Below are 15,935 nucleotides of genomic sequence, written 5' to 3'. Positions count from 1 at the left end.
TTTTACTCTGAAAATTTGTTCCAAAAAATTAATATACATTTTAGATAAATACATTCGTTATACTTTTACCTTGTGTTTCAAAATAGCACTGTATTATCAAGTGATGCTTAAATGTTATTGAATTTTATCAATTCCTAAAAATAAAAATAAAAAAGACTTAATAACATAAAAATGTCAACAAATGCAAAATATGCAAAATAAAAGTTACATTTTTTAATACCTTGATGTATGAAATTAACTTTGAACTGGAAAAGTAATGTTTTCGGACATTCAGAAAAAAATGCAATTAGCATTTAAATCCGTTCCCTAGTAATGTAATACACTATTACGGGACTACGAACAAAGATCGCGGCACGCCGTTGCAGCGTTATTTGAATTTTTATTTTATTTATTCAAGTAAAGATAACTCTCAGCATCATAACCGCTGGAGTTACTTTTTCTTTATTTTCATAACATTTTTACATTTTGTTATTAGTGTAATGATGTCAAATGTTAAAAATTTTTAAATGTATTTAATATGTATTTTATTATCGTTAGGTTGCGCGAAATCTCTTGGCCGTATATGCTGCACTGTTGCAGACAGTATAAAATTATATCCCTATATTATATACAGTGACCGACAGTATACGAGTATTATAGCGACGCGACGACAGGGAAACACCGCCAGCTCTTCGAAATGACCATATTGATCAAGTAAATTTATCATATTTATAATGAATAGTACCTAATTTTTAAGTGGGTGATTATAAATATATGATATATATATATCATTATAACTAGAACTCAAACTTTATTACATTTATAAGTTGATTTAGATTCTTCTAGGGTGATGATTTCTGATAGAAATACGACTCAGTTCCAGTCAATATTCAGTTGGTACTTTTACAAAGTTAAAATAGATAATTCCCCGTAATTTTCAAAATAACGGGGGAGGGGGGAAATTGAAGTTAAAACAGGAAGTTTTTGACAATTGGTCTTGGTTTTCGGCTATAAATCGATTTTGTTGTAATTCAAAAACGATTAACACCATAAATACTTGAAATTTTCAACAAATTTCTATATTAGAATTTTATATGTATTTGAAGTTAAAATTTTGACGAAATACAATACACGTATTTTGACATTATGTAATAAAAATTTGTCTTTTTTATAATTAAAGATCGAAAATGTAATAAAATCCACATAAGTAGATCCTACTGAAAACAAAAAAATATAAAAATAGTAATTACAATTACTTCTTAGGAACATTTAAAATTCAAGTAAATACAAACTTTAATTATTTTTTTGTAATTCAAAAATATTAATCGTGTGGATACCTAACATTTATCGATGTGTACGAGTACGATAACATTTTTTTGTATGTACTCTTAATGTATAATTTCTTGTAAGTTATTTCAAGAAGCCAAGAAATAAAAATGATTGAAAATATGGTTACAATTTTTTTATAAGCATTTTAAGTAAATAATTTAATATTTCAAGGAAATTCATAAGTCATGAAAATTGTGAAAATAATGAGTAATTAAAATTTTAGTTTTAATATTACAATTTACAAGTATACCTTTGAGTAATATAGAATAGTCTTTGTCTACATCGTGAACAACACTTAAAAAAAATATATTATTATATATTTAGAACAGATTCCATTGCTTCATTAAAATTTAATTATTTACCTTTTAAGTAATTATCACATTCAATGATTTCTTGAAATTTTGATACTTTGTATAAAATAATGAGTGTTCTACATATTCTAATGGGTACGGTTTTTATAATTTACTTAGTGTTAACCAACACATTTTTAACCACTCCTCTTTTGTAACAGTCCTAAGTCTGTATGAAATGAAAAGGAATTTGTGTTGTAAAATACTGGAGCTTTTTGGGAATTAACCTTTTTGTAAAACGGGAGCCGATGGATTATGTTCAAACGGTGATGGTCATCACTAGGGCTCGGGACTTAAAAAATTTGCTTATTTTTATGGATTAACTTAAAATGTAGCAGTGTGCTATGGAAGTGTATGCCATGTTACAACATGTTCAATAATGAAATTTGAAAGTGTTTTTTTTCGTCGATTTTTTAAAAAGATGCTTATTTCCAATTTTTCTGAATATTTTTGTATTTTTGACCAGTTTTTCTACAGTTTTTATAGTTTTTTTCAGAAAATTTTCTTTAAAAACAATAAGGCGAAATGTCTCGAAAGTGAAGTTGGTTTTTTTTTTTTTTTGATTCTTTAGTTAGAAACTTTTCCTAATCATTTTGTTTCAATGTTATTTGTAATCTTTAATTATATTATTTTTAGCACAGTTACAAATTATGTTTAGTACCTACTTTATCATGTAAAAAAACAAATTTTTATTTTTTGATTAAATATTTTTGCTCAAATTTAAGTTTTTTAAATGCTTATTTGAGTGCTTATAATGATGTTTTTAAGCGCTTATTTTAATGATTTTAAGTGATATAAGTCCCGAGCCCTGTTAATAAGTGTCATTCTAATATTATGTCATTTATTAATAAAATTATTCAAAAATGTGAAATAGTTATTAAATATTGTTAATTTTTTTATTCTTCATTTATTCTGCATGTTACACTTATGGAAGAACCTAGGTAAACCACCAATGTGTAAAAATTGATCAGCCTCCTCCCCAAGACAAATCCTGGCTACGCCACTGATAGCATGTACCACCTGTGTATAGTAAATAATTATCTTTACTGGACTATGCATTACATAGTCACTGGCTTACGATTTTTAACAGTATATACGTCTAGATATAAATTTTGCTCAAACACACCTATATACATTTTTATTTTTTCATTTTAATACCTCAAAATTGTAATTGGTTTTTTCTCCGTTTCAGAAACCAGACAGGGTGGAGAAGAAATACGAACTTGGAACGAAATATGACCGTCGTTGCCGGCGGAATGCTATTAGCGTCCTCGTTTCTGGCTCTAGCTCTATCCACATTATACTTGAATCATAGCTGCAATGCAGGTAAGACAAAAAATGTTTTATGTATAAATAATTAAGCACAAAAATAAAATAACGAGCACTATTGGTAACAACAATAAAATACATGTACAAGTAAGTATAAGCATATAAAATATAATAGTATCTAGTAAAACTATATGACTAATTACGAAAAATCTGGTATACAGGAAATATCTGCAACATATTAAAATTAATTAAAACGTAATTTTATAGTGTATCCATATATTATATAACTATTCATTTTAAATCCTCCAGACACACGCTTTGTACATTTACATTACAAATTACACAATACGCAGTCGGAAATCGGTATCGAGAAAATGTGTATAAATCAATATTTTATTGAATATAATGTATAATAATATATAAGAGGTAGTGACGTATATAGAAATTATTTTCACTATTTGGCTGCATATATAACTGGAATATTTTTTGGGAGGTCGGGCGGTAATTATGACATAAATAATACAAATAGAGGAATTTTAATTTATAAATTCATATTTATTATTACATTATACACATAGTAAATTAAGCAAAATGCATAATAAAATGTTTTGATTGAATCTGAAATTTCACTATGGGCCCCTCTATATACGCTACTGATAAGAGGTGCAAAACGTAAAACAAATTTAAAAACACGAAAACGAAAACTAGAAAATGTATGTTATATTATGATATATACTTCGTGGCTCGTGTAAATATAATAGGTATCATTATTGTTTTTAAAACGATCACGCATTCACGCACCTATACAATATTTTAATATCTATTAATTATTAATAATTTTCGTGAAATACCAAAATATCATGTTTAACTTTACACAATACACGTCATGTTTTATTAAAGTATTTTCAGAATATTCTTATATTTATTATTTATACTGTTCAGTTTCTATATTAAAAATTTAAAAAAAATACTCAATTTTAAAGTAAATTATAATTTACTAAATTTAAAGAATAATGATTAGGAGGGTACTTGTTTTGCTAGTTTTTAATGTATTATTTCATCTATTCATCTTAAATATATCTCATTGTACACTTCTCTCATCTCTGTACCTAATAAATAATATATTATGATAATATGTATTAAAGTCTATGTAGGAGTGAATCTACACGTGTATATTTACGTGTTTGTTGTTAAATTTCTTTAACTAAATAATTTAAAATGATATCGAAGTGAGAGCCAGTTAAATGATAATAATATCTTTCTTAATACGCGATGCATACGCAGTTTATCGTAACCATAATATAATAATTATCAAAATTAAATTATGTATAATACTATGGTAGTAAATAGTAATGTAAATAGTAATTACTAATTATATATTATATATTGTTATTAAAAATAACAATTTATTTAATATATAAATTATATGGTAACTATAATAACGGCAATTTTATTTAGCAAATATATTATGTAATAATTTATAAATATGATCGGTACATAAATTATTTACAACATTAAGTCGACTAGGTATCCAGCTTAATTATAGCTATCATAAATTATAATTATGCGTTTCACGTTGCACTTTCATAATATTATACTATTTATAGGTACTAAGTACACATTATTAATTAGGTTAGTATAATGATAATTTAATTTAATTCGGTTATGCGATTACAATTTTCAATCGATTTTATACTTCCATAGAGAATATCCCATCGATATCAGCTGAAAAACATGGTTTGATTCGCAATTCAAGAAGTTTGTTCCAGAATGAAAAAAACGAAAATCAAATCCCGATTTGTCATACAGCCAGTTGTGTGAATACTGGTAGGCATCATTCGTTTAATATAGTATTCGATTATAATTATATTAATTTATAAAAAAAATGTAATACAATGTTTTTATTGTTTAGTTGGTAAATTATATATTTCTGTATAATTTATATGATTTTAAAATTGTATGATATTATAGCGGCTTCTATAATCAACAATATGGATCCTTCAGTAGATCCGTGTGATGATTTCTATCAGTTCGCATGTGGTAATTTTATAAAAAATACCATTATCAACGATGGCAGTAACGCTGTGACTTCATTCAGCAAAATTCATGAAAAAGTTTCGAATGAGCTGTTAAGTCTTCTCACTGAACCCATTCAATCGGATGAACAAAAACCTTTTAGAATGATGAAGTTACTATTTAAATCGTGCATGGACATTGGTATAATGATTGACAAATTGATAATAGTTTATATTATACAGTCACCTAACATATATTATATTTTCATATAATCGCTATACACTTAATACATTTTATGTTAAAAGAAAAAATCGAAGAAAAAGGCTTGGAACCATTCAAGGCAATATTGAGAAGCTTAGGCGGATGGCCGGTATTGGACAAAGAGGAATGGGACGACACAAAGTTCACGTGGGAGAAAAGCATATATAAATCATTTACTTTGGCGGGCTATTCCAACGTATTCTTAATTACATTCATCATCACTTCAAATCCAAAAAACAACACGATAAACTCTATTTCCGTAAGCAGATCTAAATAATATAATATTCAACAAAAAAAATTATAATTGTAATATATTATAATAAATAATAATATACTATTGTTATGACAAAATGTGTGTTGAATAACAATAGGTTAATGCAAACACTATTTTTATACAGTCTATCATTGTCCACACTGAGAGGAAAGGTAGCTTGCTCTCTTCGATTTTTTTTTTTTTTTTTAGAAAAAAGACGCAAGAGTGCATTTAAACGCACATTTTATTACTTGAAATTTGTATTTGTTAAGAAGAGAGGATTTATAGTTTTACTTATCATTTCTATTCTGATACATACAAATTATATAGATATCCCCTTACCACTCTTTTCAACTTACCTAAACTTTAAATACTTATAACTCATAAACTACTCGTCCAAATTTCAATTTGTATGTATCTATTGAAAATTTCAATTTGAAATACTTCGAAAAAATAATGCTTCAGAATATAAAATTAAAAATGTATGTTGTCATTTAAAAAAAGTTAAAATATTAAAAAATTTTGTTTTATTTCAACTAAATATAATGTAAAAAAATATTTTCAGAAACTTTTATATTTTGAAATAATGAATGTTTTTCGATAAAATAATCACTCTGTATACATAATATATATATATATTATATAAATAAGTCTGAAGTCATAACAAATTAAATGAAAAATGTTATAAATATCTATGCGATTTAAACATTATTTGATGTATAATAATATAATATATCTAGGTAGGTAGCTATATATTATACATTACATAAAGTCATGATTATATCAAATAATATTATAAATAATTAATAAACAATTTATAAGGGGAAAAATAAGTAACCGCTCGGCAGCTTTGTATAGGTGTTAAGTATGCAGAGCAATTTGTCGTTGTAGAGTAAGTTACTATAATATAAATGAGTTAAATTTGAATTCGTTGATACATCATTACATAGGTACTAAGGTACTAAAAACATTTATGTCAAAATACAGCATTTAATTACGATACGTGAATTTTTACAAAAATTGCATTTATAAAAATAATCACAGTCTCTGCAATGTAGTAATAATTATATAATAATTCCTTCAGGCTTCAGTTAAACATAAAATGTTGAACCAAAAGACATTGCCATCTTCCAGGAGAGTTAACTAGTTTTAAAAAACAGTAGAGTTTATCATACAACCGAAAAAATGTACTGTTGTCTGAACCATAATAATGCGTTTTATGTGTATAATTAACTTGCGCCCAAATCATATTTCAGCTGGATGAACCGGTGCTGGGACTTAACTCGCAATACTTGATCAATGGCACCGACAACAAACTTGTAGACGCGTACTACAGGTACATGGTGGACATAGCAGTGTTGTTTGGCGCTGACCGTCAGAGTGCTGCCAAGGAGCTGAAAGAGTCATTGGACTTTGAGATAAGTTTGGCCAAGATATCGATGACACTGGCCGAGCGCAAGGACAGCGAAAGTATGAATAACCCGATGAATATCGCTGATCTACAACAAAAGTTCCCGAGCATACCGTGGCAAGAGTACATGAACAAACTTTTAAGCCCATTGACCATACAACAGGATGATATTATAATTGTACGATCACCAAAATACTTGTCGAACCTTGAAACCCTACTCAGCAATACGCCCAAAAGGTAGATAATATTATTAAAAATAACGCGTATGGCTTGAGGTTGCACGGCCGTGTTCATGAAGATTAAAAATTGACTTTTATTTATTTTATCTTCATAATCGTGTTATATATTTTTGTTATTATTGTACAGTATAATATTAAATTAATTTACAGAAGACGTTGTATCACTAAATGCTTGGTGTAAAAACACACGGAGAAAAGTGATTACTCGTTCTATTGCAGACGGAATTCTGTTTTTATTATTTTTTACGAATTCTAATCTTTGTATATAAACATAATACTACCTATATAAAATAATAAAAAGTTACAACTATTTAGAAAAAGTAAAAAAAAATAATTTTTGAATATAATAAGCATAGTATAAAAGTACTAATTATTATTTTATTCAAAAACACACATGTGCCGTTTTGTCCATAATATTATCCTCGGTTTTCATATACGATTTTATAATAAAATCAGTAACTGCTGATGATTAATATTTTTTCAAAATATCATTAAGATTATCAATATAAGCCCCTTAAAAACGCAGTTAAATTTAATTTGATTTTGTCGTCAGGGTCCAAGCGAATTACGTGTTTTGGAGAACTACAATGGCATCGGTCGATTTGTTGACTAAAAAATTGCGATTAAGACAGGGTAAGTACTACGCCTCGCTGTATGGTAACTCTGGGAGCGTACCCAGGTGGAACGAATGCTTGAAAAACGTTAAACAAATGTTTCAATTGGCAATTGATTCGATGTATGTTAGGCGGGTTTTCGATAAAAACGCTCTAAACAACGTTCAAGAAATAGTAAACAGAATGAAGGAAGAATTGTACAAACTATTATCGTCGAATGATTGGATGGATGATCAAACAAAGTAAAAAGTTTGACTTTTAATTCATATACGCATTTTCTATTATCAATAAAAATAATTATGACAACATTATTATTTTTGTTTTTTTATTACAGGAAAAATGCAATAAACAAAGCAAAGTTAATGACTTATCACATTGCATACGCCGATGAATTATTAGACAACAACAAGTTGAATGCGTATTATAAAAATGTAATTAATTATATAGGACAAAACTAAAGTGCATAGGAAATTATTATACGATATAATATGAATTCAACCTTATAAAAATTGTCTTGTGAGCATTTGGTTAATAATAGTGTATTATTATTTTTTCTCAGCTTGAAATCAATGACAAAGATTATTTTGAATCATCACTCAATGTCACTAAATTTTTTACTGACCGCATGATTATGGAGTTAAGGCAACCTCTTAACAATTCAGATTGGACGAAGTACAGTCAATCAACTATTATAAATGCATTTTATAATCCTAGTGAAAATAGTATCGGTATGTAATATTACAATCTATACAATAATTATTCAGTGTCAAACCGTATTGTATAATTAATACCGATAAATCTTTAACTTTTAACTTAAAGTTGAGTGTGCAAATTACTAAATTATCAATTAAAAAATTGTATAAGTAATTATTTTACTATTAAGTTTTTGTAAAAAAAATTGTATTCACTAAATGATTAAATTTTCAAATCTTATATATAGGTATATAGGTATATACTTAAGACTTTCAGACTACAAAATAATTGAAAAAATTTTAAACTTTTCATCGTGCATACATATACACAAAACAAAAACACATTGTAAAATAAATACATTCATCGCTTGGCTTGAAATCTAAAAATCAATTGTTTGTACTATTAAATGCGAGCATTTTTATTTAAAAAAAAAAAAATGTTAAATTATACATTACTATTATTATTTTTATTAGAAATCAAAAAGAAATATTTACAAATTTAAAATAAATACAGTTTTGATTTACCTATCTTCTGTAAGGTAAAAGCTTGTATTGGAGATAAAGAGTTATGATATTTACATAGATAAAAATATACAATTAAGTGATTTCTTAAAAATTTAAATACATTCATTATTTAATTATATAGTTGTATTAAAACAGGAAAATAAAGAAAAAGTTTATATTTTAATAAAAAGCAAAGTTTCAACATAAATAAATTAAGATTAGGTAAACAACATATAAGCGCAATCAAATATACATGATAACAGTTCAACAATTTACAATCAGATGAAATATTAAAACACGTTATTATTCAGTTCTAAAAATATATATTTATATAAAAAGCCTTTAATATTAATTATTATATAATCGACCTACCTGTAATAATATTGCTGTTAAAATCAAGAACCATAAAATTATAATAATTTGGGCATGGGTATTGAATATTTTAAAGTTGTTATATTTTAAATAGCTATAACTAACTTTAAAATGATAATATCAATAAAACATATGATATTTTCTAGATAATATTCTTAACTTGAAATTTAATAATAGGTAAATGTATTCTAATATTAAAGCTTACATCACAAAATGTGTTCTGCTGAACGCAAATTTATTATGATCTACATTAATGAGACAGAGACAACACATGCAGATATAACATCATCTTAATGTAAAAAATTCATTTTTCTGGCTTTTGCGTTTGCAAAAATATTTATTATATTGTCTACATCTATTTCAGCAGTTTGGAGCATTTCAATATTTAATATAGCCAAGCACAAGCTTGATAATCTATCGTGTGGGCTGTGGTATGGTATAACATAAATAATTTTTTATTAATTTTAGTTTTGAAAACGACCTTTCAGCAAAAGCAGAAGTGACTTGCATAATAATAAAATATATCATTGTATCTGTAAATACATCAGGAAAAATAGTTGATAGATTATTGTTCAAAATAAATAATGATAGATCTTTTATAGTCGTTTTTTTAAGATCACTAATAGTATCATTTGAAATAAAAAAACAAAAATATTAAAAAGTTTTTGTGAGTAATCTAATTATGCGTTTATAGTGTTTGCCCCGGGTCCCCCCCGCCAAATATACGTAAGCCACGGGTCTGTGTACGCGGCACGCTCTGCACACCCGGTTTTTGCGGCACTGGACAGAATAAATATATTATAATTTTGGTTTCTTTTTATGGATGAAAAAAAAGGCTATAGTCATCTATTGAATAGTTTTATAATATAACATTATGCCAGATTTCAGTAAGAATATTACATCAATATCTTAAAAATGTTCATCATTTTGTAAAAACAAAAGAAACCTATCAAAGTATGCATTTACACTCCTTATATTACAACGTATTATACTAAGGTAGTTGCTGTAAATATTATTATTTAAATAATAAATATACATATTAATTTAACGATTCATAATTATTAGTTATAATTCAAGTATCTCTTCAAAATATTTCCCATTGCAAAAAATAAGATTATTATATTATATAGACTACGTGTATATTAATTAAAAACAAATTATGTCTATCTTTAAACCAAACATATCTATAGCCAGATTCACGAATGAAAGTTTTAGTTTTGAAGAATACATTTCTGTTAAATTTTGTTAAGATGTTAACCACCTGTTATCTTAGTTTTCTTGGAGAGGTCAATCATATATCTTTTGCTTTGTTTCGTAGTTCACTCTGCAACAATTTTACTTGGCCTTGTATTGAGTTTTTAGTAAACACGAAACGCATTTACAACACCGATTTCCAATTTTATGGATGTAACAATATTTTTACTGTTTTCTTACAATCTTCATTAGAGCTTTTTATTCTAAATTATTCATTCTTTTTTTGTAAAAAATTAAGATCATTTGGCTGATTATGAATTTGCTCCTCTAATGTTTTATTTTTTTCCTCATATTCTTTATTTATTTCACTTGTTCTTGAATTTGATTACCAAATAGATCGAACTTGTCACTCATAAAGTTGACTGACTTAATGAGATTTCTGAAAAATTCATTTGTTACTTTGTTAGAAGATGATCCTTATTACTATCCATAGTAATATTGTTAGGCATTTTTTTAATTAGAATTATTAACAGCGTTATTACATTTCATACAACACCATTTTAGTTTTGCATTTTTTGACATTTTTCTAAACGCCGATTTCCTTAACGTAGTATTACCAAAATGGAGAAAAACATTAAAAATTGAGTATTTTAATTCATCATCTTCATATATATCGTCATAACATATTTATTTTAAAGCACAATCAATATAAGCGTAATAAAATAAATGATTATTAAAAATTTTAAAAATAGTACCAAACATAAAAATGACAACACATACGACGGTAATAAGAACAAAGTTTATAAATAAGCGAGTAACATGGAGCAAGAAACCTAGCTGTTGACGATTTACTGATTATTTACCTGATAACTGATATATACCTGATTGATAATTTAAAAAAAAGATTTTTCACAAAGCCGAGAACTATATACATATATATATATATATAAATTTGAATCACTATATCTATATAATCTATGTTATACATAAATATACGTATTATTTCAATTGTCAATTGTAGGTAAATAATATGATAAAAAAACATTTAATTTTTCAGTGATTCCCGCTGCTATCTTGCAAGGTGAGTTTTTATCTAGTGATCGGCCTCGGTACTTGAATTACGGTGCCATTGGGTTTGTAATTGGTCACGAGATCACCCATGGTTTTGATAACGTAGGCAGAATGTTCGACGGACACGGAAATATAGTGGACTGGTGGGCGAAGGAGACAAAGGAACAATTCTTGAAAAAGGCAATGTGCATCATCAAACAGTATGGAAATTACACGGATCATGAAGTTGGTCTCAAGGTGTGTGTAATAAAATAAATTTCTTTTATGACATTTTTTCTGAATTAATTTTGAAGTAAAATTTATCGTTTGATTAAAATTTAATTTTTCTTGAATTTTGAAAACCTAGTTGGCTAGATCTCTACATTTTAATAACTGTAGTAATCGCCGAAAAATCAATTACTAATTGCATATTATACATGAATTTTAACTATGAATTCTAAAATTTAAAAACTAATCAAAAATTTATGTTGATTTTGATCCGGAAATAATTATGAGACAGAGTAAAAGAAAAACTATATATTTTAATAATTTCAAAATTTCAAATTATAACAAATGTGTTAATGATCAATTACAAACATTTTAATACATTTTATTATTATATTATACCGTTCATGGCATTAGTGTATTATAAAATATTAAAATATCATGTATAATATATAACAACAAAAGCGTCGAGTTTTTATTAATATAGTTTGCAGTTCTAAATTTAAATTCAAACAATAAAAAGTAGCATTCATATGCTACTAGAACCCAAATATTGGGGGTTCTAAGGACACAAAAACTGGTAGGAACTACGGGACGTAACCCCACACCCATTTAAATATTTATTTTTATATACATCTCATACACATACATATGCTAATATTTTAGTATGTATATAAACAGAAATATACCTACTTTTTCATTAAATTATAGTATCATGAATATCTACTAAGGTCATACAGTACTATGTATGAATCAGATTAAAAAAATAAATATTTTATTTGTTGACCTGCTAAAATAATTACCTATACAATTTATGTGTAATAAATCGTAAAAATTATTTTGAATTTTCAGCCATTACATAATTCAACTTATATATTTATATTAACTATACCAATTATTGAATTATCTATAATAATATTGTAGTATTTCATAGTATAATTTTACGATTATTAGTGGAGTAGAATACTTTTTCAGTATTTTTGCAGAAGTAATTTTATTTCAAACATCTCTTTTAATATTTAATATCGATTTAAAACTTGTTTATTAAAAAACTTTACAAAATAACAAACCTCGAAGTCTTGCTGTAATATTTCCATTCAGTTTACAATATGAATTTTGACAAGGGGCTCCAGTGTCATAAATATTTTTATCTTTCTAGGACTAATTATTTATTCTGTTTGTTTTATTGTTCAAAAATTAAAAATTTAAAAGTATACAATATGTATAATACTTCACATGAACATAAGAGATAATATTATTATAAGGTAAATATTTTATTCAAAAAAATGTACAAACGTTAGATAATTATAACGAGTAGGAACATATAGACGATTATTTTTCAAGTTTTAGTGATTTTGACCTGGGGGAGGGATGCGAAATTTAGAGCTGAAGCGCCTCTAAGCACCCCTTTAGTTGCGTCTATGAACAGCATCACGAAGTAATTAATAATTTTTGATATCTCACAATCTTTTTTACAAATAAATTAAAAACGCGCCCACATTATGGCCACAATAAGTATCTTTCGAACATTAGCGACGCCAGAAAAATATACATTTTTATATCTGATCTATTGAACGTCGTTTAGGATTAATTGATGTTCCAAAAGACCAAAAACATCGATTAAGTGTATTTTAAATATTTTATAATATCTATTATTTTCACAATTTTCATCATAGCTGTCAATAATTCCTTATTTAAACCGCCCCTCCCCCAAACGTAAAAATCAACGCCTCTACCATTCTATACCTTCGACCTAACCTAATGACTTACTTTCTGCAGATAAACGGAAATAACACACAAGGTGAGAATATCGCAGACAATGGTGGTATTAAGCAGGCGTATAACGCGTACATTACGTGGGCCAGCGTACAATGGGACGCCGAACCGCGGTTGCCCGGGCTCCAGAACTATACACCGAATCAGTTGTTCTGGTTGAGCGCCGCTAATATTTGGTGCTCCAAGCATCGACCGGAAGAACTCAAAAATTCAATCTTGACCAATGAACATGCACCCAATCACTTCCGGATCATTGGTTCCTTCTCTAATCAAAAAGAGTTCAGCAATGACTTCCAGTGTTATCTGGGTTCCAACATGAACCCGAGCAATAAATGCCAGGTGTGGTGAAACCACCCTGAATGTATAATATAAAATGCCAATCAGTTGTAGGTATACAACAATTTAAATGTTGTTAATTTCAATGACGGCTTATAATTATTTTCCTTTTAGTATAGCGAATAAGCATAACAAATTTATTATATATTGTATTAGTTTATTATTGTTTTTAAAAAATAGCATGACTACTAACAATCTACAACATGATTTTAACATAAGGCATGTGAATTTATTTTTCATATACTTAATTATTTCAAATGCAGTGAAGAATAAAAATATAAAAAATAAAATAGTATGTTATTGTTATACAAACTGTTCATGATTTGTAAAGTTATAATAATTTTTGGTAAACTTATAATGATATCAAATATAAATAATCTTAACACAATTTATCCAATGAAATATGTAGCTATATGCTATTTATATATATATAAGGCTCCAGTAGCTTTCTTCGGCTGTCCTAAACACCAGCCATCGGACTTTTTGCTGTTGATAAGCATAAAATAGCATTTAATTATCTGCAAATATTTATATTGGTAGATTACGTTACAGAAAATAGATATTTTAGTTCAAAACGATTAGTCTGTGGAAATAATTTTTCTATTGACAATTGCAAAATACTTAGTCTATTTGGATAACCGAAAAATGTACATACTTATTGTATAGTACCCATACACTTTCCTGTACCTTTCAATTAATATGTTCTCAATTGTTATCACTCCTAAGGCTGACCGCAATTTTTCGAAACGATATTTTACCAATGGCTTTGTCAAGATGTTTGCAATCTGATCTGGACAATCTGGTCCTCTATCCTACAATGTACTGGAGTTGAAATAAACCATCATCTACAAATATTACAAGAATAATATGATCGTCGTGAGTTTTAAAAACGCATGCATCGGCTTCACAAGAATATTAGATTGTAAACCAAATTTATTCGAAAAATTTTTGAATCATTTGTTCCAACATCTTGGAGCATTTTTCAGTCCGTATAAACTTCCTTAAAGCTTACATACTTTATTTGAACCGTCCTTGTAACCCATTGGTTGTAACATGTATATTTTTTCCTGAAAATCTCCATACAGAAATGCTATCTTTATGTCAAACTGTCGTAATTTAAATTTTTCCACTGCTGCTACTGTGAAAATAGCTTTTATTGATTTATATTGGACTAGTGGTAAAAATATTCAAATTATATTTTTAAATTATGGAGTTGGTTTACAGTGTGTAGGCTAATGATCAGTGGCGAACTGGCAAAGTGCCATAGGAGACAATGAGACAACCTCTACCCACTAAGAAATTAGAACACATGACAAATAATTTTGTTTTATAAAATATTTACAAATTTTAACGTAATTTATAATATAAAAATGATATACGTTTTAATATTTGTTAAAATTGGTTTTTCGTTGTACAGTTATAGTCTTTGAGAATTATTAAAATAGATTAGATGCCCGCAATACAGCCGAGCGGGTCATTCTAAATATTATATTATAATATTATATCAAAGAGACGTTACGATGCAACGTCTCCCAATTATGGGCGTGCGGGTACAGGGGGGATTTTAATGTAAGTGGGGTTTACTATCTTCGCTATGAGATACGTCTCGCTATTCGGATTTCTTCAATTATCGACATCGCCATCGCGTTGTCACGCCATCGTCCCTTGTAAATCGCTATTACTGATAGCCGATAGGTACCTACGTGTTTCTTAATATTATTGTTTTTATATTATAGTTTGTCCATATGGCTAATGATTTAATTTATCATTTATGTGATTTTGAACGATGGAATTATTAATTACTCATACGAAAAAAATGTATTATCGATTAGGTAAAATAAAAAGGAAGGAATCCAAGCGTATAGTGTCATTTTATTCAATGTCTCCCCAACTAAAAACTTAAGCTTCACCACTGCTAATGCTGGGGATATTCTTCGTTGCAATAGTTATATTAACTAATAACTATAGTTGTGGATACATTTTTGTATCAAATCTTTTGGCGAGATTTTTTTCTAATATAATCTACCCATAACTTAATACTCCGATCTCATACACACAACTACAT

The 15,935-nt window shown here is 27.3% G+C and overlaps 1 protein-coding gene across 1 annotated transcript; it reads left to right on the top strand.

Moving 5' to 3' along the window:
• Window positions 1-577: 577 nt before the first annotated feature.
• LOC113557366 (neprilysin-2-like) lies at window positions 578-13,993 on the top strand. The gene is made up of 11 exons (XM_026962839.1): window positions 578-693; window positions 2,851-2,984; window positions 4,632-4,754; window positions 4,899-5,144; window positions 5,249-5,463; window positions 6,714-7,105; window positions 7,661-7,963; window positions 8,056-8,152; window positions 8,281-8,449; window positions 11,541-11,791; window positions 13,538-13,993. Exons 1-11 carry the CDS (start codon window positions 677-679, stop codon window positions 13,880-13,882), a joined length of 2,292 nt encoding a protein of 763 aa, XP_026818640.1. The 5' UTR covers window positions 578-676; the 3' UTR covers window positions 13,883-13,993.
• Window positions 13,994-15,935: the final 1,942 nt, after the last annotated feature.

The sequence above is a fragment of the Rhopalosiphum maidis genome, chromosome 3, assembly GCF_003676215.2.
Source record: "Rhopalosiphum maidis isolate BTI-1 chromosome 3, ASM367621v3, whole genome shotgun sequence".
Classification (NCBI taxonomy): Eukaryota; Metazoa; Arthropoda; class Insecta; order Hemiptera; family Aphididae; genus Rhopalosiphum; species Rhopalosiphum maidis.
The sequence above is the reverse complement of the archived record's forward strand: the minus strand, read 5'-3'. Positions and strand labels throughout refer to the sequence as shown.